Below are 25,204 nucleotides of genomic sequence, written 5' to 3'. Positions count from 1 at the left end.
ATCGCCCCTTTCAGTAGGGGAATGTGATAACACCTCATTAGTAACAAACTTTGCACACATACCAGTCAGTACAGTCAAGAGATTTTAGGTGACATAAAACAATAAAACCATATTTTTGAGTACAGGGGATCTTTAACATTAGAAAACTGTACAACACAAACTGGACTTTATAAAGGAAGTGACACAGCTACTTTCTTTAAAGTCTCTTATTTAATATTAAATACATTACTCTCTATAAACATGACATTTATCCACATATAAAAGCATGTGTCACTATTTACACTCAACCCTCACAAAAAGAGTCCTATCATACACACAAGCAAATATCCTGTGACTATTCAAAAACATCCCTTTCTGTCCTCAGATTTCAGCGGTGATTGTCACAGCATTTCCTTCACATTCATGTTTTAGGACTGACACCTTCACTGGAAATGTCAGTACAGGGAAAATTCATCGTTAAACCTTATTGCTGAGCTCCTCCACTTTCTCACACTTAACAACACAAATGTGTGTATTCAGTTTTGTGGAACAGAGACGTTCTTACACTGCAACATCCACTGGAATGGGTTTTGACCTGTGCTCCACACCTGCCACATCGACACAGATTTACAAGACACACTTGATTATCTCTGAATTTTGGTTTAAAAAGTGATAAGTAATGCACTGACATTCAATATTCCTGAAATAAATGGTGTGACAAAAGTGTGCATTGCTGTTGCCCTTGTCAATGTAAAGTAAATTATTGTGTAGGACATGAAATGAGCAGCATGTACCTAAACCAGAAGCCTTTAACTCAAGGCTTCATGTCTAACTACAGTTGGCTAGAATTCACAAATAGCTCGGCTGCTGTTTAAGAAGCTTAATTTGGCTCCATAACATGTGAGTGAGCGTATGACAAAGATGTTACATGAGACTGTAGCTACCAAACTAACTCATTCCTCCACCTTAGATTTCTTTTTGGAGGTTCTGGGTTTGGGGTTTTCTGTCTCTACAGGTTCTGGGGAGCCAGGAGGATCAGAGGGCGGGCTGGGGGCTTTGTCCACATCAGGTTCTGGCTCAAGGGGCATCGACGGGCCTTTGGAACCTTTGGAAAAATAACAAAAGCGTTAAGAGTTAATGCCATTTCCTTCATCAAAGCTTGCTTAAAAAAGGTCTTTTAGTTCCCAATAATTTACACAAACCAATCAGTCTGTGTGGGGTTCGTTAACATTTACATCTGTGCCATCTAGCTCCATTATACTGGAGAGAAGGCAGACACCTTTATGGCCAATATCTCCAACATTCAGCAACTCACACCAAAACAATCTAGATTGATAAATAGCACTACAGGTAACAGGAAAAAATATGTACCGGTATTTTTGATTCAGGGGTGAGCTGTTCCTTTAAGTGGCACTTACTGTGTACCAATAGATCACAATAGAGGTCAACAGAAACATTGAGAGGCTGCAGTGGGAAATAGAGATTTCATTATCCTAGCAAGAACAAACTGTTTCGTACAACATCTCACTACCAAACTACAAACTATAGCATCATAATGGCTCTGCAAAATATTTGTTTTCATTGAAACCATGACACCACGTCATGTTTTGAGGTTGGACACAGGGCAGTGTTGTTGAACAGAGGCCTTAGGTGATCGTACTTTTTGAAAGTTAGACACTGCATGTAATTAGATTTTCCATTGTGACATCCCAGACGGGCAATTTAGATTGACTTTTTGTCTTGTTTAAATGGTGCCCTCACAATAAAAATGTGCTGAATCATTAAAGAATACCAGTTTGATGCTTTAACAAGACATTTATAACTTTAACAACCAAATCTGCCCCATGACTAAACAGTGACCTAATACCTCCCTCTGTAACACACATGGGGGGGCGACCTACAGGGCTTCTCACTGCCTGTAAAACAAACACACTAGAACAAACCTTCTGAAAGATTTACATTGTTTTCATTTGTACAAATAACTTCAACCCACAATGCACTCTGTGACAGACTGCGATGTTTATTTACAAACCCAAACCTAGTTTCAGGAGTGAGTTGTTAATATTCATAACCAGTGTGATACAGTGGGAGCCTCGGTGTAAGAGATTCATCCTGACCTCCTGCAACACTAATTTACAGACTAGCAATAAAGATGCAGACATCAGCAAATGGATACAACCTCTGCTTTAAATAGCCAGTATTTATGATGACTCGATGGTACCCTGCTTAACATGAACCAATCTTGGAATCCATCCGCTATTGGTCTGATGGCGATACGCCTCTGGGATTACAGTATGTTATCGTAAAAGCAGTGGGACTGTGCTGTGATTGGCTAGTACTCATCAAGTTGATACGTCAAGGTCAGAGGCAGTTGGGGCGTCAGTAGTGTAGTGGATAGTGCCGGCGCCCCATATACAGAGGTGAAGCCTCGCTGCAGTGGTCGCGGGCTCGGTTTGCAACCATGTACTGCATGTCAGGTCATTCCCCCCCTCCCTCTCCCCATTTCACTCTGTCCTGTCCATTAAAGGCAAAAAAGCCCCCCAAAAAGAGGCAGTTATGGTTATGGGCAGTACTAGCATATCACAGCAGAGTAGGGTGGGACTTGCCAAGAAGTGCAGTGGGATCTGTGATAACGTGGCAAGCATCCACATTTCTAGTCATAAAAAATGTATTTCATAATAAAAAAATTAAAAATAATTTCAATTGCACAACAAATAAATGAAATAAAAGAGACTGAAATGTATAAATAATCTAATAGTTTTTGCCAATTTATAATTTTTGAGTTTAAATTTTCGACTGTACATTTTAAATTCGGCATCTTTAAAAAAATAAAAGGAGAATACTTTACAGATATAATATTTTTCCCAAAATACTAATTAAGTTAAATATGCATTTTTCATCATCCTGGAAATTGGGATTGTTAAAAATGGGCAATATATCTAGAGTGGTGCAGGAATGAGTCCTAAAGCCCAAAAATGAATCAGCATTGTACCACTCACGGTTCCCTCGTCTCAAAGTCAATGGGTTTTTGGGTAGATGCAAAGTCTCTTAAGTTTAACACAAGCTTAAGAGACTTCACGTTCTGTTCTATGACATAAAATATGTCTGCAAATGCCCCACTCGTGAACTTTGAAGCTTTTATGCACTTGCTAACAAGTGGCTAAATGAGACTACTGAACGTCATCACACCAAGCTGAGCTGAACGCAACTTTACAGTCTTGTTATGGTGGTGACATTAGGGTCATGCTATCGTAGTGTAGATCATCCATAGCCTAACGTTAGCTTCTTCTTCTGACGATTGCATTTTGGCGTTTCTGCAACAATCCAAAACCCAATGCAAAAATCCCATAGGCTTTTCAATGAGGGAACCAGGGCGATGCTAACTTTCGCATTGGCCTACAGAAAAACATCATCCTTTGGGCACTCTGTATGAATGCCTGCAACCAAATCCTGTTTGATCATGATTGGTCAATACTACTCTGACAACAAACTTAAATCAGAGATACTGATAATCAGATACTGAAATCTTGTCCCATTGCCTACAGATTCTCTGCTCATGTGCAGATATCTGTTTTTAGAGATTAAACTTTAACTAGTCTTAAAGTGCATTGACAGGCTTTATTTGTATATTTACAACAAGTTGGTCATCAAACGCTGGTGGTTGAGTGTTAGAAAGCAGACTGTCAGAGCTGTGTAATTATGTAAAACATCTGTCACTAAACATGGACGCACTGTTCTGGTGTTACTTGTTAACAGCTAAACAAAAGTGGTAGAAAACACAGCCCACAGGCTCTGTTGAGGAAAAGCACTCCAGTCCACTTACACTTCAGAGCTGTGAGCCTCGACAGCCATTTCAGAGAAGCCTTGAATTTATTGGCTTAACTGTGTGTCATTTTTCCACACTGCTGATTTTCTTTTGTTGCCAGGAATATATACTGGCTAGAGGTTAGCTTCTGTCTTTTACATATTCCATTTTGCCTTAGCCCATATATTCAATCTGCTACAGTAGTGCACGCAGGAGGCTGTGAATACAAAGGAGAGAGATTTTTTTTCAAGTTTCCACTTAAAATGAAAAATTGGGCTTTGGTTTAATGGAGAGAGGTGGAGGCTGTGAAATTTGCCATCACCTGCACTGAGGGAGTAACGCTGGACTTTTTTGATGATTTTGTTTTTTAAATGAGCTCGACTCAGGTTGGGTTTGTGCTCGGAACAAATTTAAAGGGACAGCTCGACAGTTGTATCAAAACTACATATTTTTCCTCTTGCCTGTAGTGCTATTTATCACTTTAGATTGTTTTGGTGTGAGTTGCCGAGTGTTGGAGGAATCAGCTGCAGAGACGTCTGCCTTCTCTCAAATATAATGGAACTCGAAGGCATTTGGCTTGTGAGATACATTTGAAAAACTCAACAGCAATGTCTCTTTCCAGAAATCATGACCTGGTTACTCAAGATAATCCACAGACCTTGTTGTGAGCAGTTTCATGTAGGAACTATTTTCTTTCTACCTAACTACACCTGCCAACTGTATCACTACATAGGTTACTTGGTGACTCGAAATTGGCCATAGGTGTGAATGTGAGTGTGAATGGTGTTCTGTCTCTATGTGTCAACCCTGTGATAGTCTGGTGACCTGTCCAAGGTGCACCCCACTGCTCACCCAGTGTCAGCTGGGATAGGCTCCAGACCCCCGCGACCCCTAACAGGATACGTGGCCACAGAAAATGAATTAATGAATTTCTACAACCCTTACTGGTAATTCGTACCTGTTGGCAGCTGGAGTTTTTTGTTGTAGCTCGCAGCAGAAGACATGGCTTGGCCCAGAGCTTGGTTAGTACCGAGGGGAGCACCGGGGGCTTTGGTGGCTGCTGCAGAGTTTGGTTTTGATTTGGAGTCCTTGCCTGGTTTGGTCCACACCAGACTCTCTGTCACCTGCAGGGCAGCTCCCATCTTCTGAGCCATGTCTACTAGCTGTTAACGACAGGTAGGCAAAGACTTGAAAATATTGCAATAAATGGCTTTAGCAATTAAGACATCAACATCAACCGGATCTAAAGTACCTCAGGATCAAATTCAAAGCTGCTACTGCTGTCTCGAAGTAGATTGACTTTCCTCTCCATCTCCTGATACTGATCCAGAGTTCCCTTCTTATCACCGTGATTGTAGAGGAAGATGGCAAAGTTCAGGTTGACCAGAGGGTTTGATCTAAAGATAATTCATCACCAAGGAAGAAAAGAAAATATTAAATGATCAAACTGCAGACTCAAATTCAGAAACACAGTAGACTGAAGGTCGAAGGTGTAGGACAGACTCACTCGTCCATTGTTACAGCTTGTTCATATGCTCGGGTGGCGTTCTCTACATCGTCCAAGTTGGTCAGAGCCACTGTTAAGAATAAGTATGAGGTTTAAACTTAAACCGAAACACTGTTAAAACAACTGTTCAGCAAGGCACATTCAACTCGTTCAGTTTGCTGTACGGATTGTTTACTTCACAAACAGTACGGTCTGTATCCAGCATTTGTTGCCACTAATCATCAAGTTACTTATTAAAGACACAATCCAGTCATGCATTACTTCTCTGCTCTGACTCAGTACCTGCCAGCAACATGTAGAGCTCCCCCATTCGTGGGTTCAGGTTGATAGCTGCACTAAGGAAGTGGAAGGCAGAGGCATACTGCTGCATGGTCAGGTGTACCAGACCCAGGTTGTACAACACCTTCCAGTCAAAAGGAGACAAGTAGTGGGCCCGCTTCAGGCAGCTGATGGCCTGTGGGAGAGATGAAGTTAAAGTCAAACAGCTGACAGGACCGTTAGGCAAGTCTCTCAATAATATATGATCCCAAGAAGAACCTGAGAAACAAGGCAGTCGGTGCAATGATGGAATACTTCAGGTACATTTGGACCAAATTAAGCAGCAAAGTATATTTATTAATATGATCTCATCTGTCTGGCTCACAAATTGATAAAAAAAAATACAGTAATTTCAGGGGAACTGGTTTGTTAATACTTAATTACAAGTGAAAATCCTGCATTCAAAATCCTACTTAAAGGTTCCTTATGGAGACCACTTTTAATGTCATGGTTAATGTTTTTATGTGGGTCCCTGTTTTGATTGCACTTGCATGAAGATGCACATGGACATGAGCTAAGCGATACATGCTACAATAGGTAGTTCAGACCAGTGGTTCCCCATCTAAGCACTGGACAATGGGTAAAGTAGCAAATTAAGTCGTCAGTTCTCACAAATGAGTTTATGATACTTGTAATGATGCATGGTAGAAGAAAACAATGGATGTGTTTCAGCTGTGGGCTTTTGTCAATGTTACAGAAACACCTGTGGGTGTGACCCATTTAAGCGGCAGCCAGGGACCTGCTGGCGACTTCCACAAAAGGTCACAAGATAAATATGAGAGGGGTATAGATGATTAATGGGAGAGGAAAGAAGAGAACACAATGTTCTGCGACACAAATCTGTATGCCTTTTTTGCACGTTTCTTAAACCTTTGCTTTTTTTTTGAGAAAAATTGGATAATTTTACCTCACTGGGTTTCAAATGTTTTTGAAATAAAACCATGTTCGATGTTTAGAGGGTAAACGTCTCTTTAATGGAACAACCAACAACTCATAGACATATGAATCATCAAAAAGAGCCTCAACTACCAACTTTTTTTTAAAGTCACAAACCCAAAAGGTTGTAAATCACAACTTAAAATATGTTTTACATAAAACTTTATCTGGTAAGTAACTTCAGTAGCAAAAATGGAAACAGTTAAGTAAAATACAAGTACCTAAAACTGCAACAGTTAAGGTAAAACAAGGTTCTTCCCTTATCCTTCGCACAAAACATCCTGTTAGAAAATATCTCTGTCCAAATGAAAAAGCAATAATCAACTGAAGCGTTTTCATGAGCATGCCGACCCAACAGATGACAATATAACCCTAAAGCCACACAAAGAATAAGAAGAAGACCATTTTGGCCGATCAGAAGCCTGAATAAAGGATATCATCTGAAACTCTGACGTCCATAACTCATCCTGCCATCTCTGTTGCTCAGTATAGTGGAAGAGTATATGTGTGTAAACATGTAAAAAAGTCCCACAAGCAAGGTGAGAACTGCAGACTCTATATAAGGATGGACGACAAAAGTGAAGCCAGAATATCTTGATCACCCCCTGGTGGCTGGTACAGGTCATAAACCCCGCCCCCTCCATGTTAGTGGATGGGACATGGGCCAAACTAAACACTCAAAGTGCACATCAAACACAATTTTCCAAAAGATGGTTTCTGTCGTTTTAGATAGTTTTTATTACAGTTATGTTTGTTCAAGTCTTCATTTTTCTGACAAGTCTGGTTATAACTCGTAATTTGATGTCAATCAGTTTGCTTACAATCAAAAGTGCTGCTTGTGATTGGTTGGACGGGTGTAAGGTCGGGAACTGGATACCAGTGGAGATCACTACTACACAAACTCTGGCTACAAATGACATTACCAGTGCACGATGGCAGAGGTTGTGGGGGTAAGTGGAGACACGTTGTCTTATCTTTATATCAATTCTAGGGTTAGGACCAGCAAATTGTTGGCCATTTCGCGAAATGTTGGCTCATTTGTTACGCCTCATAAAGGAGATAACAGTGTGCACTCTGACTTTACAATATAAAAACTGTTTACGTGAGAAATAAGGCCAAAATACATAGAGAAGGCTATTTTTTCCTGTCTACATGTGGACTAGGCCTGAATGTACTGTTACTTACCATCACAGCTGATATTTACATTTAAAATGGGAAAAAGGTGAATGTCCTATTTTAAGGAACAATAATGACTGAAAATCAAATATTAGACTTTATCTTGCGTCTTTTGTTTTAAGCACTGCCTTTACTGAGTCCTACACTGAGAAAGGCAAGTCATACCATTAAAAAAAACAGTGTTACTCACGGCTACATATTTCTTTTTTCCGAAGAAGCACATGCCGATGTTGTTCCAGAGAGGGGGGCTCTCAGGCACAGCACATGCTGCCACTCGGTACTTGTTCATGGCCACATCAAAGTCACCGTGGGTCTGCATCATGCTGCCTGCAGCCAGGATGGCCTGAGAATAAAAACAATGATTAGAGAGATATTAGAGGAAGACGTACCCTTTGAAACTGCACATGATGAGAGATGGACTGTACCACCTGACGGAGAGTGACCTTTTAGTTTAACTGAACTGCTTTAGAAGAACTGTAATGTACTGTCCTCAGGTACTGTAGCAAACTGAGTTTAAACTGAAGCATAATGTGTGTTCAAATACCCACATACCTTATAATTGTTGGGGTCAAAAGTAAGGGCATTTCCAAGGTGCTCAAATGCTTTTTGGTATTTCCCAAGCTGGAGAAAACATGAACACAGAAAATTATACATCTACTCTTTTTTAGATGTGTCACCTACAGTAAATGTCACTCTTATCTTGTAGCGCTCGTCGCTTGCATACACATAATTTCACTAAAAAGGTTATTAAAATAGATAAATAAATAAATACATAAAAAGCACAACCTACCTGTAAAAACAGCAGGCCGAGAGTAGTCAGGACTTCAGTGTTCTCTGGAGAGAACCTGAATAGAAAAGGAGACGAGTTGAATGAAAATGTCACTTTATCTATGCCTGTAATTACATTTAATGCCTGCACTTATTCTTAAGCAAACATCATTGATATTCAGGGAATTTGCTGATTCAATCAGGGTTTGATTCAGCACAATGGTGAAGTATTAATTATGACCTGTGGGGAGATGATGTGACTCTAAGAAAAAAGAATAGCCGAGAAGAGGCAGATCGGCATTAAAATAAGGTTCACAGTGGTACGTCTCATTAAAAGCAACACCAGTATTGGGGCGCTTGATTAATTAATTTAACCCCAACAGGAGGTAGCCATAATTAGCTCTATTATAGATACTGATGTCATTTCCTTATTTACGCCACAGCCTAATGTTTAAATATTCAACATGTGAGTAGAAGTGGAAATGAACTGAATTTATACTGAACTGAAGAGGAGCTTTGTGAAAGACTAAAGGAGAATGACTTTTTGAAATGAGCTCCAAAGACTGAAATCATCAGATAAATCAAGAGGGAACATAGTGAAAGTAACCAACCTCCTACGAAAACAGCATGTTTTATGACTTTTATCTCTTTTAATCTCTTGAGAAAATATTATCATGAAGAACTGTCATGCTGAGGCTATGTAAATATTAAGTTATTAATAAAAAAAAGTTTTTTTAATCATTTGGGTCAGATGGAAAAACTTTTTGAAAAATTGAATTTCACAGATTCCTCTTTAAAGGGACACTTCACCCCCGAATAAATAATTACTGATTTTTCCCTCTTACCTGAAGTACTATTTATCAGTCTAAATTGTTTTAGTGTGAGTTGCTGAGTGTTGGAGATATTGGCCGTAGAGATTTCTGCCTTCTCTTGAATATAATAAAACTAGTTGGCACTCAAAACTCAACAGCAATGTCTCTTTCCAAAAATCATGACCCAGTTATTCAAGATGATCCACAGACCTTGTTATGAGCAGCTTCATGCAGGAACTAGGGCTGCCTTCTGATTCTGGTAAACACACACTTTTGGTTCTGTTAGACCTTTCATCAGCTTTCGACACGGTCAACCATAATATTTTTATTAATAGACTCCAGGATCTGGTTGGGATCTCTGGTTCGGTTTTAAAGTGGTTTTCCTCTTACCTTTCTGACAGAAGTTTTAGTGTTTCTGCAAATCATATCATGTCTGAAACAACAGGGCTGTCATGTGGGGTACCTCAGGTCTCTGTCCTTGGACCTATTCTGTTCCTTTTATACTTACTTCCTCTTGGACAGTTAATTAGACAATTTAACAATGTTTCATATCATCTCTATGCTGATGATATCCAGCTGTACTGCTCATTCAAGGCCACTGAGCTCCATAAACTGTCTTAATTAACTGCTTGACTAGCATCCAACAGTGGTTAAGTGACAGCTACCTACAGCTGAACTCGGACGGAAACATTAATTATCGCCCCTGATAGCATTATCCCTCAGATTAAGCAGCATATTGGTGCTCTAGGCTCGTCTGTCCTGCCAAAGATGAGGAACTTAGGTGTTATTTTTGATTCAACGATGTCCTTGGAGCATCACTCAAGTAGTAACAAAAAAATTACTCCTTCCATCTGAGGAACATTTCCAAAATAAGAACACTGGTGTCAAAGGCTGAACTGGAAATGATTATTCATGCCTTTATTTCATCTCGTTTAGATTATCGTAACAGTCTTTTTTACTTGTTTTAATAAGAAAGAGCTATGCATCTTTGCATTTATGTTAATACTTTGTGTTTTGTTTTCTTTGTTATTGTTCTAACTTTTGTGAAGCACTTTGTGGTTTTTACCTGTGAAAGGTGCTATATAAATAAAGTTTACTTACTTACTTACTTACTTACATGAAACTGCTCACAAAAAGGTCTGTGGACTATCTTGAGTAAACGGGTCAAGATTTCAGGAAAGAGATGCTCCAGTTGAGTTTTACAAATGTATTTTTTTTTTGGCACAAGTTGTCTAGTTTGATTATATTGGAGAGAAGGCAGACATCTCTGCAGCTGATATCTCCAACACTTGGCAACTCACACCAAAATAATCTAGAGTGATAAATACCAGGTAAAACAAAACATAAAGAGATTTTTTTTAATTTGGAGCAAACTGTCCCTTTAAATGTCTTCTCAGTGCTTTTTCTCATCATCCACATTTGAACTCTACTTACTCCACTGCTCTCTTATACACGTCGATGGCCTTTTCAGTTTCTCCAGCCAGCAGATGAACCTTCCCCAGCATCATGAAAGTCTTGTCATGTTTGTTTATCTGGAGAGCTATGTTTAGTTGCTCTTCAGCCTGACAGACACAGGATATCAAATTGATCACATCACCTGAGAATGAGTACAATCAGTACTGTGTTAGTGTCGGTAAAAATCAGCATACTCACGTTTTTGAAGTCTTTGATGAAGAAGTAGCACAAGCCCAGATTATGGCTGATCTCCTGGGGTGAGAAAAAGTCAAAATATACATGAAGCATTGGTGCATGGTTAAGTGATAATAAAGGCTGAGCCAAATTCAATTTCCAAATATAAAAGTTATTTAAGATAACAGCTCTGTGGAATACAAATTATACAGTATTACTGACAGTCGTATTAGAGGGGACAGTTTCCAAAACACACTTGTGTGAATGATTAATGATCCTGCCGGGCCGGTTTAATACAATATTTATAGACTATATAGAAGTTTTTTTTGGTAATTGTTGCATTAAAAGATGTTCAGTTTGGGCATTTCCCATTCTAAATGTGGGAAGATTTTGTTTTGAGAACTTCATACTGTTTATTTACACTGAACGATGTCAGGCCCACTAATCACACAAACTTTTAGACAAAGCTGAAACTCAGTACTCGAGTGTTTCTGTTTTTACCCAGTCTTTCTCGTTGAGCTGCGCAGCTTCATGATAGAATTCAATAGCTGCTTTGTGCTTTCCCAGGAGAAATCTATGGAAAGAATAAACAACAATAATCCGTAAGAGAAATTAATCAATCTTAATCACTGCGTGCTGAATAGCCATTATTACAATCCTGCAACAGTGTAAAATAGTCACTGGGGATGGATTAGATTTTCCCAACAGTCTCAAAAAGTTCTGGCCACAACTGGCCGCAGTTCGGCTGCAATCAGTGTATGTTTCTCTCCTATCTGTCTTTGTTAGCAAACGGAGAAGGGTTCATACACTCTCGGTGTGAGGGCAGAAGACTCACAGTGATCTCGCCACTTGCTTGAGATTGTCAGCGCTGCTGGGATTAAGGATGGCACAGCTCTGAAACAGCTCCAGGGACTGTTGGATCTTGCCCTCAAGACGCATGATTAGTGCTGTGGCAAGGAATTAAAACACAAAAGGAGAGGATCTTCATCTACATGAGAAAGTAATACAGCACATAAAAAATCAAAGGCACAGCGTGGGGCCCAAAGAACAGATTTTGGGGAACTAAATGATGCATTGGGGATCTTGGGCGCTGGACTACTGCAGAGCCTCCATTTGATGTAGCTCTTAATTAACATCATACATGTTCCATGTGTGAGAGGAAAGTTCACTATAAAAACTAAGGCTTACCTTGAACATAAATGGCGTATTCACACATTCCATTAGTCTCCTGCAGTTGTTCTTTGATGATCCCCTACATGGAGACAGAACCAGAGACATTTCTACTACTGACATGGATGCCATTTTCAAGATGAGTGAGGAGGAACACATCTTACATTAATGGCTGCTGTGCTTGAGCCAAAATTTCAGTCCCTGCTGAATACTAAATAACTTAACTAACTTAATACATAAACAACAGTATTAGACCCTGTTCTGTAAATCTGCATCGCATCACACTGAAGGCTCTATTTTCACTCTGACAGTTTGGTATTTGCCTGACACTGAAAACCCTTTAGCCAGACTGTGTGGTATTTTGGTGCCCAGCACACAGTGCACGGTGCACAGGTGGTAGAAGAGACGCAGACTGGTGGGAGGTTCATTAAAATAAAGCAGCGCATTTTAGTTAAAAATGTGGCTTAGTGTCACCAGTGACCTGGTGCTGAAAATAGACATCTGAGAACTAGGGCTGGGTGATGCGGATGAAATCATATATCATGATATTTTTGACCAAATACCTCAATATCGATATTGCAAAGTAAGGTTGACTATTGGTGCTGGGTTGCATAGGATGCAGTAGTTAGCACAGTCACAGCAAGAGGGTTGCGGGATCAAATCTCCCGGCCGACAGGGGGCCTCTCTGTGTGGAGTTTTGGGTTGTCTCCAGGTACTCTGGCTTCCTTACACAGTCCAAAGATATGCAGGTTAACTGGTGACCTTTAAATGTCCAGAGGTGTGAGTGTGAGAGTGAATGGCTGTCTGTCTCTATGTGTCAGCCCTGTGAGAGTATGGCGACTTGTTGTGTCAGAGAAATTTCTTGCAAGTCTTAGTTTCCTATCATTTTTTGAGTCACTTAAATGTGCCACCTGACCCGGCATCTCGGGAACCTTTAATTAAAGGCAGGTGTGCTCGGGGCGTCGGTGGCTTAGCGGTAGAGCAGGCGTCCCATGTACAGGGCTGTTGCCGCAGTGGCCCGGGTTCGACTCCAGCCTGTGGCCCTTTGCTGCATGTCACTCCCTCTCTCTCTCTCTCCCCCTTTCACACTTGTCTGTCCTATCTATCAAACCCTCGGGAAAAAAAAAAAAATTAAAAAAAGGCAGGTGTGCTCAAGTGAGTGTGGAACGTAGAAGACGCCACAGGGCTCCAGTCTTTAACTGCCGTGTTTTTGGTTAATCTTAGTTTTTATTGTTGATGAAGTCGTTTAATACTCCATTGATTTTAACTTTGTTTTGGAAAGGCCTGTTTATTTGGGGAATGTTTGTTTTCATTTTTTTGAACACAACAGTCAAGACAATCAGTTCAAAGTGTCATCTTGCAACTCTCCACACATCCTGCAAATCAGTCAACTCTAAAACCAACCAAAGCTCCTGGATCATCCAACAGTGAGTAAAACTAAACCAAAGACAGTAAGTTCATCATATTTCCCATTATGGCGTCTGTGGGTGGCTATTTTTTAAACTTATTTGGAAGCTGCAATAACCTTGATATCAATTTTGTAAAGATATTGTAGGGTTGACTATTGGCTGCTGGATGGCATGTGGTGCAGTGGAGTTTTCATGTTCTCTCCGTGTCGTTGTGGGTTTTCTCCAGGTTTTCCGGCTTCCTCCCACAGTCCAAAGACATGCAGGTCAGGTTAATTGGTGACCTTTAAAAGCCCAGAGGTGTGAGTGTGAGTGTCAATGGTTGTCTGTTTCTATGTGTCAGCCCTGTGATAGTCTGGCGACCTGTCCAGGGTGAACCCTGCCTCTCACCCAGTGTCAGCTAGGATAGGCTCCAGCCCCTCTATGATCCTGTGCCATGGTAAGCGGTTATGGATAATGAATAAATGAATGATTATTGGTGACACAATGAGATTTTTGATAAATATTTATCAGTAATGTGGATATAATGACAAAGACAGTAAATGCAAATAATAGAACAGTCGGGTAAGTTCAGAAAATTAGTTCACTTAGTTCATTAGTTACTCCTGTAATGCAGCTTTTAAAACTAGGAGAAGACAACACTGACGATAGTACGATATTCAAACTCAAAGACAACATCTAGTGCACATCTACTGATATATTGCCCAGGTCTACTATGAACTCAGAACCATGTCTGTTTCTGGTAAATCTGATGTGAATCTGATGATTTTGTTGAGAAAAAGCAAAGAGAATATTTGGAAATGATATAGACTAATGCTTCAACTGTGAATAGTATATTCTAATTAAACATTCTTCAGCCATTTAAATTTGTATCAATGGGATGAAAGCAGGAACGGCAGTAAATCAGTCTGCATTTATCTAATTAATATGAGTCATTCTTACAGTCTCTGATGTTACAAGCAGAGTTGCTTTATTCAGTATGTAACCCTTAACCTTCAGTTCATCAAATCTCTGCAGCCATCTGAAGGCAGCAGGATGGATATGATAATAAAATTGCAGCCTCATATCAGAAAAGTGCCTCACCAGAGCTCAGTGCCATTACACACGCCCGTCCGCCATCTTTACCTTCATTAAATCACATCCAAATGACACCAGGCAGCTACAAAGTGACCCCATACACCTCCACACACATCCAAGGGGTCCTTTACCGCTGGATGACAGAGGACCGGAGCTCATTAATCCTGTGTGTCACAGCCTCTTTCCAAACTTAAAAAGTAAAAATTGTGGTACAAAGCTGCCCACATTTTCAGACATGATGTAACCATTTGCAACTTGTAATACAATAGAATTAAAACTGACACAGTGTCAAATTTGGTGCGATCATATAAACTGCTTCACCAAACTATTTTTGTTATTAGTTTCTATCATCATTGTACTAATTGTCTTGCTAAAAAAACAGTCCCTCACCATCTGCCTCTGGCTGCCGCTCAGCACCATCCAGAAAACAATATGATTTCCTGAAGAAGCCGATTCTTCATTTGTTGAGCTGTTAATGTGACTGAGCATCACTGTGATTGGCTCAGCTGCTTCAGAGCAATGAGGCCAGTGATGTGACTTGCTGAGAGCGAATTTCCTAATCACCACTCCATTTAATCTATAGCCCTCCTCATCCAGCTCTTTCTCCACTTTGTACAGCTGCACATACATGAACCGAAATAGCAGGTGTGCTCAGGGACGCCCACACAGTCCGTGTACCCAAGACCTACTGTTCTGTGCTTGTTGCTGCTCTGGAGCAATTAAAATAGGGCCCTGGGAGTGAGGAGTGTATCTCTCACTAAGAGAAAGTGAGAAGGAGGATTCCAGTAATATATCTTACAAGTACAGGCATCTATCCAGAGACTTCACTAAGTACCTTTTGGTTTCATGTGGGAATACACAGGTCAATGCAGTGAATTAGGCCGTAATAAAGTACAGCGTTAGACAGTGCCCTGAACATGCCAGGCATTCATCGTCTTCATTACTTTCATCAGAACAACACAGAACAAAGACACGGGTCAACGACAGGATAAACCACAGGGAAAAGGAAGGAATGGAGGTACTTTACCTTACAGGTATCATAGTCTTTGTGGATATAGTGCTGGTGGATTAGCCAGTTTCTCCTCTCCACAATGGGAAGCTCTGGAGCTAGAAAGAAGAATACAATACAATGAGAAGACTATTACGTAAAAAAGAAACCCTATAATAACCGCCTCGCAATTACATGCCTCCAGCAACCAGTCTAGTTGCAGCTTACATCCATGTCTGTCCAAACTCATATAACCATGAGATTACACAATGCTTCAAATATGGATGCTGCTGCAAAGAAGCTACAAATTCTAAAACATGGATTGTTCACACACATCTTCAACCTGACAGCACAGACATATAGTAGGCTTGGGCAGCATCATGGTATTATAGCATACCAGAGTATGTAGAAATCCTGATGGTGTGATTTTCAATACCTCAAAAGATGCAGACAATCCTCTGTCTATTAAATTCATACAGAGATGCTGTATCAAGGATGAAATGTAAAAAGGTAATGTATGTAGTGCACATCACGTGCCACCAGAGGTCAGTCTCTACTGTGGGAACACGCAGCTATGCTGAGATACATGGAGACTGCGAGTGATGGGGATAACGTTACAGGACTTTGAACAGCCAGCCAGCAACCGGCGTTGATACAGTAGACTGACTAACTAGATGACTAACAACACTATATGAGATAGTTTTGGTGAGTTTATTTAGCTTCTGTGGAGTTTGAATGAAGCGTGTTAAGTTAAGCGTGTCTTAGTTCGGTGAAAGATAGAAACCTGAATTCAGAGGGTGTACCCTTGTCAGTGAAGATTCTCAGTTATCCAGGTCATGGTAATCTTAAGTGCTATACCATAGGCAACTGGACTTGCTTGAGTTTCTTTAAGACGTTTCACCTCTCATCCAAGAGGCTTCCTCAGTTATAACGGACTGGTGCGGTGTCTCAGGCTTTAAACTCTGTGTGGGTGTGAACCCTTACAGAGTCGCTGAAGTCACATCTAAGCTCTGAGTTGCAGAGTCGTTAGGGTCACCTGTGAGTTGTTGAACCACTTGGCCAGCTTGTGTGTCATTAGGGTTAGATGGGTCCAGGTGAGAATGGGTGTTAAGTTGTCTGGGAAGGGATCCCAGTTGCCTACGATATAGCACTTAAGGTGTACCGTTGTATTTCTCTGTTTAATAAGGAAAATAGATGTAAGAGTATTTCCTTTCTTGACAATTTGTAAGCTTACAAAAACTAAGAGAGCTTGCAGAATGTAGTGAACTTGCCAGTCAGGTGGCACTTCGCTCAAATGGCGTCATATACCCCAGTGAAATATCAGGAAGGTAAGAAGGTATAAAAAACTTAGATCCTGCCCAAGCCTGATGTATACACAGTTTCAAGGTGGGCAGCCAAGACGAGTGTCACCAGTTCAGCATTCGACCACGTCTCCCCTTCTGTTCCCGAGTTGTAGCATTAAAAAATGGGCAGGAAAGTGTTTTTGCAGACCATCATGGTCACATTTAAGTTGACCTTTTGGCTATAAAATGTCATCACTTCATCATTTTATCCTATTAACATTTGTGTGAAATTTTGTCGCGCCTGGCATATACAGTCTTGAGTTCTGGCCAAAAACATGTTTTGCAAGCCACCACCAAAATCTAATTAGTTCATCCTTGAGACTAAGTGGAAGTTTGTGCCAAATTTGAAGAAATTCCCTCAAGGGATTCTTAAGATATCACGTTCACAAAAATGGGACACATGTACAAATGTACTGTCGCTATTGTAGAGGCATAAAATAAACTTAAAAGCTCATTACCATTCACTGTTCAGATGTCGTGTTTAGTTGATGGCTGTGTGATTAATCCTGAAAGCCCCTTCTTTTTGCAGTCATTAGCAAGCCTCTGATCTGACAGTTAACAAAGATGTAACACTTCAACCTAAATCCACAGGCTAAATTCAAGTCAATTCACCATCACCCCATAAATCTTGGCTTGTTAGCAAGTTTTTATTCAAAAAACGGACGGCTCAGACGATCAAGAGTTGTGTCTATTTTGAGTATTCTTAATTCATTCAGTCTTTGTGTTAATTTGGCAGGTGAACAAATAATCATGGAAGAACCCCCCTCCCTCTGCAGACAGTAGCAAGTCTTTGATCTGACAGTAATATACGTGTTAACAGTTCAACCAAAAACCCCGGGCTAAACTATAATCAATTCACCAGCCGCGCAGTAAATGTCACCTTGTAAGCAAGTTTTTCGTTACAAACACTGCCTTTTTTTCTGTCTCCCTTTTAGTGTCTCGGCAGGTTGAGATATTCTCCCCGTTGCCAGGGCAACAATGTATCTCGCAAGCCAGGTGCTTGTGACAGAACAGAGAGGGTAAAGAGACAGACTGAAAGAGGGAGACTGAAGGAATGAGCAGCACAATACAAAGCCAGCTTTAGAAAGGGTTAGGTAACCTCAAGAACCCAACCACAACGCTCCAAGTCTTCTTCCCAGTGGAGTACAATATTTCATTTCACAAGGAGGCAAACGTAATTCCAATTCAAGCTAGTTTGATTCTGGTAATCCTGTTATCTTACACCTACTACCTTCCTCTGAGGCTAAAAATAGGATTCAAGGCAATATGGAATGAAGTGCAAGGCTTTGAGTCTGCCGCTGACATCGGGGAGGATATCATTAATGAACTGCCTGTGTAAAAAATACAGTGTGAATTACACTAAAGCTCCCTTCTGTTTTTATCTGTCGCACTTCAAGCAGTGCTCTGTTGATTTGCCGCTAGAACTGGAGTCTCATCCAACAACTTCAGAGAAATCCTCTTCATCGCTGAGTGTGAAACTGCATGGGTTTCACACGTTTGCCCCGTCAAGATTCGGAATGGCCCTATTTGTAGCATCCTAATCCGCTTTCTTCCTGCTGAGACAGCAATAATATTCTTGTCTCTGGGTTTCAGATGGGGCCCTGTGGCGCTCCAGTGTCCACATACACAAAGCAGGGCACATTTGGAGGAGAGATGGGATACATGTGCGACATGTATTCCTGTAACTACTGTATGAAAGAAGGGTAGAAAGGAGCTGAGAAGAAGGGCACAGCATGAGGTCTCCTAAATATAGTACTGCGAAAAACTTCATCCCAAACATGGAGGCATTCTCTCATTGTTACATTTGATCTGGCTAATGCTAAGACAGATTTGGCTTCCATGTGCCTCAACCATCTGTTAAAAGGGGATAAGAGCAGAGGAGAGGCGTGCTGAGATCAAAAGACACATGGGGAGAATGTAATGAAAAATAGGATGAATTTTTTGAGGGGAAGTTTTACCACAAAAACTTCAAAACCCTTCGGTCTTGTCAAATAATTTCGTCTCATATTCATTTCCCCATGCTTATTGTTCCCAGGAATTTGACAGAAATGAAGGCAGATTGCTCCACTTACACTTGATTCTATATAATTGAAACACGCTGTACTGGAAACAGGTGAAATGACCTTGCGTCATTGGCATTTTTTTTATTGTTTTAAAAGGAAGTGTGTTTCGGTTTTTCTGGAGGGCATGCTCGTATTTTTGCTACACCTCCTGGGTTTTACCCACCATGAACTGCATTGCTCAAAATGTAATAAAAGCACATAATGTATTTGTTGTGCATAACATAATTAATTTTATGTGTGCATTATATAACCCTAATTACATTTCATGATGGTAATTACAAAATGAGGATGAAATTGGCAGCTTATGGAGACAATTAAACTGAGCGCTGTGGCTTTTTATTGGATTATTTTTACATTTTAAGACTTTTAAGCAACAAGATGGTTCTTTTTTTAGCTCTTATTCAGGTGACTCTGGACCTAATTTCTTATCCTCTCATAGTTTTGATTCTAGACTTCATACAAGTGATGTGAAAATTATCTCGTCATTATCATATTTATAAAGAGACTACTTGTTATATCACTAATTATATGTATAGCGTATGTGAGGAGTGATTAAGTTTCCCTGAAGAAAGAGCGATTAGGTTTATCCACTGCCATTTTCTTTTTAAATCAGCAGGTGCTTTGAAAATTATATTAATACATTTATATTTCTAAATTTACTGTATTTCTCAAGTGGCTTTACAATCCATACAGCCCACGTCACCCTCTGTCCATAGATGTGCATGTGTGGCACATGTTTTTACAGCTTCATATTTCCTTTTCCTTCCTTTTTTCTACTTCAATTCCCGTCTTACCTGTCATTAATGTACTTAAGGTTTTAATATGATCTGTCTCCCCAGATTATACTAAGAACACTACATTAATGGCTTGCATGCCATGTGAAAGATCACCACATGGAAACACAACACCATACAATATGACACCACAGCATCCACATCATTGCTCTCATAGGACTTGCATTCTCAGCAGTGCTGATGACATGACAAAACAAAAAAGCTTCATTACGAGAAAAAGCTGAACTGGTTAATGGGAAATTAAGCCACCGTTACAATGACAAAATATCCTGATTTAATAAATGATCAACAAACATTTTCCACACAGAGAAATATCTGGAGCAGGGCTCAGCAGCACACTGTGCACACTGCTGCTTCCTTTCAGGGAGGCTAGATACAAGAGTGAGGGTGACCTCTGCAGGACGATTAGCTCCACACTCACCCTGTTAGTATGCCTTACCAGCTATAGATAAATGGTCAACATCAAAACAGTGGGTGACATAACAGGAATTGTGTTGCATGAAAATCATTTAGTAAGATTACTGGCAAGTGTCTTGCAGTACCTTTAGGTGCCCGACGTTTCTTGGCATCAGTCGCAACTGGGAGCTGAAATACATAAAAATACAACACAAACAATTAAGTAAAAACACACGATCCATACATTACATAGTAAAATGTTCACAGGCTCATTACATATAATTAGGAAAGCCATTTTTTTCTATTCTGTACAGTTGAACATACGGTGTCAGTCTGAACTCTGATCTGTATTTCCACACAAAAATACAGAAATCTACTTTAGTGCAGCCACCATACAGGCTGCTCATGGAAAACACTGATACATGGTGTCCAGTGTGAGCAAAGAAATTTATGCAGTATGTCATCAAAGTAAAATCCTGCACACCAGATATAAAATGCATTTAAACACTTGAATATAATATACATAAATTAGTTTTCCCCACGTTTTTGGTGTATGGTCGGGGGGTGGAAGTGTGTTTTGTGCCAGTTGGAAGCTCTAACACGTTCAGTAAGTCAGTGCAGTTTAGTGTTTGTTTAGCAGTAAGAACCATATACAATTAAATCAGTTGCCTTGCAGCTATAGTGCTAAACTCTGTAGCATTTGAAGTCCCCCAGTAGGACATACTGTACAACAGACAATAGCAGTGCACCATGTAAATGCTTCTTTGAGATGTTAGAGCTGATGCTAAATGTATAGGCTAATGAGAGGAAACTTATCCACACACTCAGAATTTATTTGCTGAGGGAAGCTGCTGGCTGGGGACCAAGCATCTGACCAAAAGAATGTTTATTAGAAGTGTGTGGATGCTTTTCCTTTCATTATAGACTTCACTTAAAAGGTCAAATTGCTGAGAGGTGCACTATAAGCCACTGACTGGCTAGTTATCTGCAAGCTGTGAGCAGACAGGCTTACACTTAGGTCCTTGGCTATGTAGCGCACCTGTGCTATCAAATGTAGTCCAGTATAAGAGCTCTGAGAAAAACCCTTGAAGCTTTAGGTTTTAACCAAGAGATGAGTGTCAGAGGCAAGGTGAGTTAGTTTATGACAAATACATACTGGGTAAATGACCGAATTCAAAATGTTACAGAAGTATTATCAGCAAGATGGTCTGATAGTATCTAAAGAAAAGTTCAGTCAGACAACTCACATTTTAAATGTTTATTCTAACAGCAGAACATAGTTTGAGTTTGGCGTCTAGACTCCAGACTGATCGCTCCCGCAGATATGTTTACATGAGATATTGGGGAGCGATGATTAAATAATTCCCCCTTTAGCCGGAGCCTGCAGGTGGATGCTGGGGTGGAGGTGGGGCTGAAAGAGCGAGCAGGGCAGATGCTGATGCTGATGCAGGGCAGCAGCAGCATTAACAGGGCAAAGGAAGATTTTGAGAATATTTCATGTCTTAAATAGGCCGCCATATTGGGAGGGTGTGTTTTGGAGATGACGCATAACGTGTGTGCATGAATCAGTGCAGCTCGAGTTGACTGCCTGAACTAGCTCACAGGCGTTGCTCCATTACTTTTTATGCAGTATGGCTCTTTTCACAGTTATATATATTTTTATAAAATATTATGTTATTCAGTTTTTATCCCTAATGAACACACAGAAGAGCATTTTTAGGTTGTAATGGGGTGTCAAAAATACGGCCCGGGGGTTAGATCCGGCCTGCCAAAACGTCCAGTCCACCCTGTAGATGACTCTGCACACCTAATACTCATGCACTTGTGAAGGCTAAGAGGGTTCAGGAGCAATTTAAACACTGAGTAGATACCTCATGTAAAATACTGCCTCAGAGGCTTTTCCACCGTGACCAGGATACAGCTCTCTGGAATAACAATGAATACTCACTGTGGTCGTATTTAAAGATACTGAATATTGTGCAAAATATTGTCAACCAGCAGCTTCAGTACAAAACAATCTGTATCAAAACAATACGGGTGGAATCCTGCTGCTGAGGCAGTGACAAAACTTCAGATTGTAAATGGTTTATAAGGCAGGGGATGACTTCACCTACGTCTTCAATAGCTTCCACTTTAGTGAGTTATAGACTGACTGAATGTGGAAAGAACTGAGACATACTGAATTTGCACATAATTTTTCTGAGGATATCTCAGGCTGTTCATCATTTGTTTTGTAAATGGACGAACATTTTTAGAACATAATTCTTTACACTAAAAAAAAAGGGAAAAATTTGATGGGGTAGGTTATTATGCAGCGGTTTTACTGGTCCGGCCCAGTTGAGATCAAATTGGGCTGTATGTGGCCCATTACCTAAAATGAATTTGACACCCCTGGTGTAGACTGCAGTAGATCTGTAGGTAGGCAGCAGTATAGTACTGCATCACGTCATATAAGCATACTTTGCACTGACTACACTAAAACAGATGTGTATTCCAGTGGCAGGTGCTAAACTATAGAATTCTTTAGAGATGACTTAAGGGGTTGTTTGACTATTTTTCAGTTTAAGAAAATGTATAAGGGTCAGTGATGTGACGCCTAAATTGTATGTCCTACTGCAATTTTTTTTTACAGTTAAAAATGGTTAAATTCATAAAAAGATACCATATACATGTAGTTGATCTCCCACATACATACTCACTTTGGCATTTCAAAAATAGTTTGTTGTTTGTCATTTTTCGTTATTTAAAGTTTCAACATATCATGTGGTACGTCTGTATGGCCATTTTTTTTTCTTTATGGAAAAAAATAATTGGACTATATGGAACAGACATACAACAGACAACAATATTTCTGTTTAATCATTTATGTTTCCTTCTGAAATTACTATGTAATAAATACTGATTAGTTAATAAGTTTGGGTTATTAACTGTAAGCCTATTTCTTATTAATTTGTGGGAGGCAGGTAAAATTAGATTGTTCTCCTCTCCCTGCTCTTTTTCAATCATGGAATGTTTATTATAGATTTTTTTGATTGTGACTTTGTTTGCTGTGTATGGACATATGAATGAATAAAAATAAAAAGTAACCAGTAGCTATAAGTTTGCAATAAATGTAGTGGAGTAAAAAGTATAATGTTCCCCTCTGAAATGTAGTGGAGTAACAGGATAAAATAGCATAAAATAGAAATATTCAAGTAAAAGTAGGTCAAAATTGTGTTTAAGGACAGTACTTGAGAAAATGTGGCCTACTTAGTTACTTGTCTACCTCTGGTGATACCTGTATGTAACAGAAATGTCAGCTAGTTCACAGATGACATCAATCAGTAGGCTGTGATCACAGATGGCTGTGATACAGCTTCCTTGTGCGCATGCTCAATCCCAGTGTTTTGCTCCACTTCATTTTCCCTACATTTGACTCACTTGTGGATTGATTCATCTCTGACATTTTGTGCATGAATCCTTTCCAGTTATCACACCCTGACGGCTTTACGTGACAGCCATGCCATAAGTAGGATCTGAGGTGAAGCCAGCCTCAGTGACTGCAGAGCTGAACTGTTCATACTGTTATCAAAGTTACAGTGTAAAGCTAACGACGCTCATCAACGCACACTTACACTGTAATGTTACCTGCGCATTTCTGTTGTTGTCACCTGCCTGTAGCTGTAACGTTAGCTGTTAGCTGTCATGTTGTTAGCTTGCCCTTGGACAGCTGAGATTAAAGACAGAGTTACCAGCTGCACGTTAACGTTAATCAACTTAGCTCCGACTTAGAAACGGCTAGCTTAGGTAGCTAACACTGACATAACGAGCGTCTTTACGAGGGCTACACTCAAAACATGACGTTACATTTAGTCAGGAGGTGTCACACTATCACTTCAACAAGTGGCATGTTTGCGTTTGCCGAAGAACACGGTAACTAGCTTTGGTTTAACACTCACCGCCGTGGCTTTCTCCTCGTCCGCCATCTTGGGATGATCAACACTAGAAGCTGTTGCCATGGATACATCAGAGGACTGCGGAGGAGTAGCTGGTTGGATTTATGAATGTCTCTCAGGCTGATGTGTGTCACCGCCCTCACCAGCCTCCACCAATAACATGATCATGTTTAGGTCGAGTTATACAACAATTATATAACACTATACAAATGAAATTAGGTCTGTATGAAGAGAGATTCTTTTACAGTCATATATCCAGTCGTCTGCCAGCCTGGGTTAAAGAGACATGATTTATACACAGCCAGGGAGGCCGTCAGTATATTTTGCATTTTAACCCACATAGAACAATACACTGAACAATTATTTAAAAGCCACTGGTTTGATACCATAGTTGTATATGAGTGGACCCAAATGCGTGATGCCACGCACTTATAGCACCCACTGGCCAGGTGCTATAAGTGCAACAAACATCTCTTAAAACCAAGATGGCCGACAGAATGCAGTTCAGGAATATCTTGCCAATCCCTCTATAATAGGAGACCCTTCCAGGTAAGATTTGGTAACATCAAGCAATATTTAAAGAGTAATACGGTTGTTTGAATCTCCAAGTATTGATTTCATGTTGGGGGGAAATTTCAATTATTCATCTGTCCACTAAACTGGACATTGCTCACATTGCTGGGTATATTTTATATACAATTAATACTATTACTGCAACTTTGTTGATCTGCAGTGACTCTACTGTAAATCATTTGATTTATATTATTACAGTATAACCTGCACTTTTTGACAAGACAATATTTTGACAACAGTTATAGAACATGTTAAAATATGTAAACACACTAGTTTAACAGTAATAAAATTAAATTTTATAGTTTCACATAATATAAATTATTTTTTTCATACCTCAAGAGGAATAAAAACACTTTGAAAAAAAATCTTGACTGAGGTATTCATAATTCATGCATGAGAGGGTTAAAGTGTGAAAACAAAGGCCATTTATTCAAATGCAGTAGTGGAATATAACTAAGTACTGTACTTCAGTGCAATTTTGAGGTACTTTTACTTTGAGTATTTTAATTTGATGCTACTGTGTACTTCT

The 25,204-nt window shown here is 40.0% G+C and overlaps 1 protein-coding gene across 1 annotated transcript; it reads right to left on the bottom strand.

The window, feature by feature from the left end:
• Positions 1 to 24,189, bottom strand: bbs4 (Bardet-Biedl syndrome 4). The gene is made up of 16 exons (XM_049597655.1): positions 24,106 to 24,189; positions 20,314 to 20,356; positions 15,611 to 15,690; positions 12,119 to 12,182; positions 11,766 to 11,877; positions 11,432 to 11,504; positions 10,955 to 11,008; positions 10,736 to 10,863; positions 8,512 to 8,566; positions 8,274 to 8,342; positions 7,912 to 8,064; positions 5,574 to 5,745; positions 5,292 to 5,361; positions 5,037 to 5,181; positions 4,743 to 4,947; positions 1 to 1,084 (listed from the first exon to the last, which is right to left on the bottom strand). The coding sequence occupies exons 1-16, from the start codon at positions 24,163 to 24,165 to the stop codon at positions 933 to 935; spliced, it is 1,635 nt and encodes a 544-aa protein (XP_049453612.1). The 5' UTR covers positions 24,166 to 24,189; the 3' UTR covers positions 1 to 932.
• Between the last annotated feature and the right edge of the window lie 1,015 nt (positions 24,190 to 25,204).

This window comes from Epinephelus fuscoguttatus, linkage group LG2 (genome assembly GCF_011397635.1).
Source record: "Epinephelus fuscoguttatus linkage group LG2, E.fuscoguttatus.final_Chr_v1".
In the NCBI taxonomy this organism is placed as follows: Eukaryota; Metazoa; Chordata; class Actinopteri; order Perciformes; family Serranidae; genus Epinephelus; species Epinephelus fuscoguttatus.
This window is presented reverse-complemented; position numbering and strand designations above follow the sequence as displayed.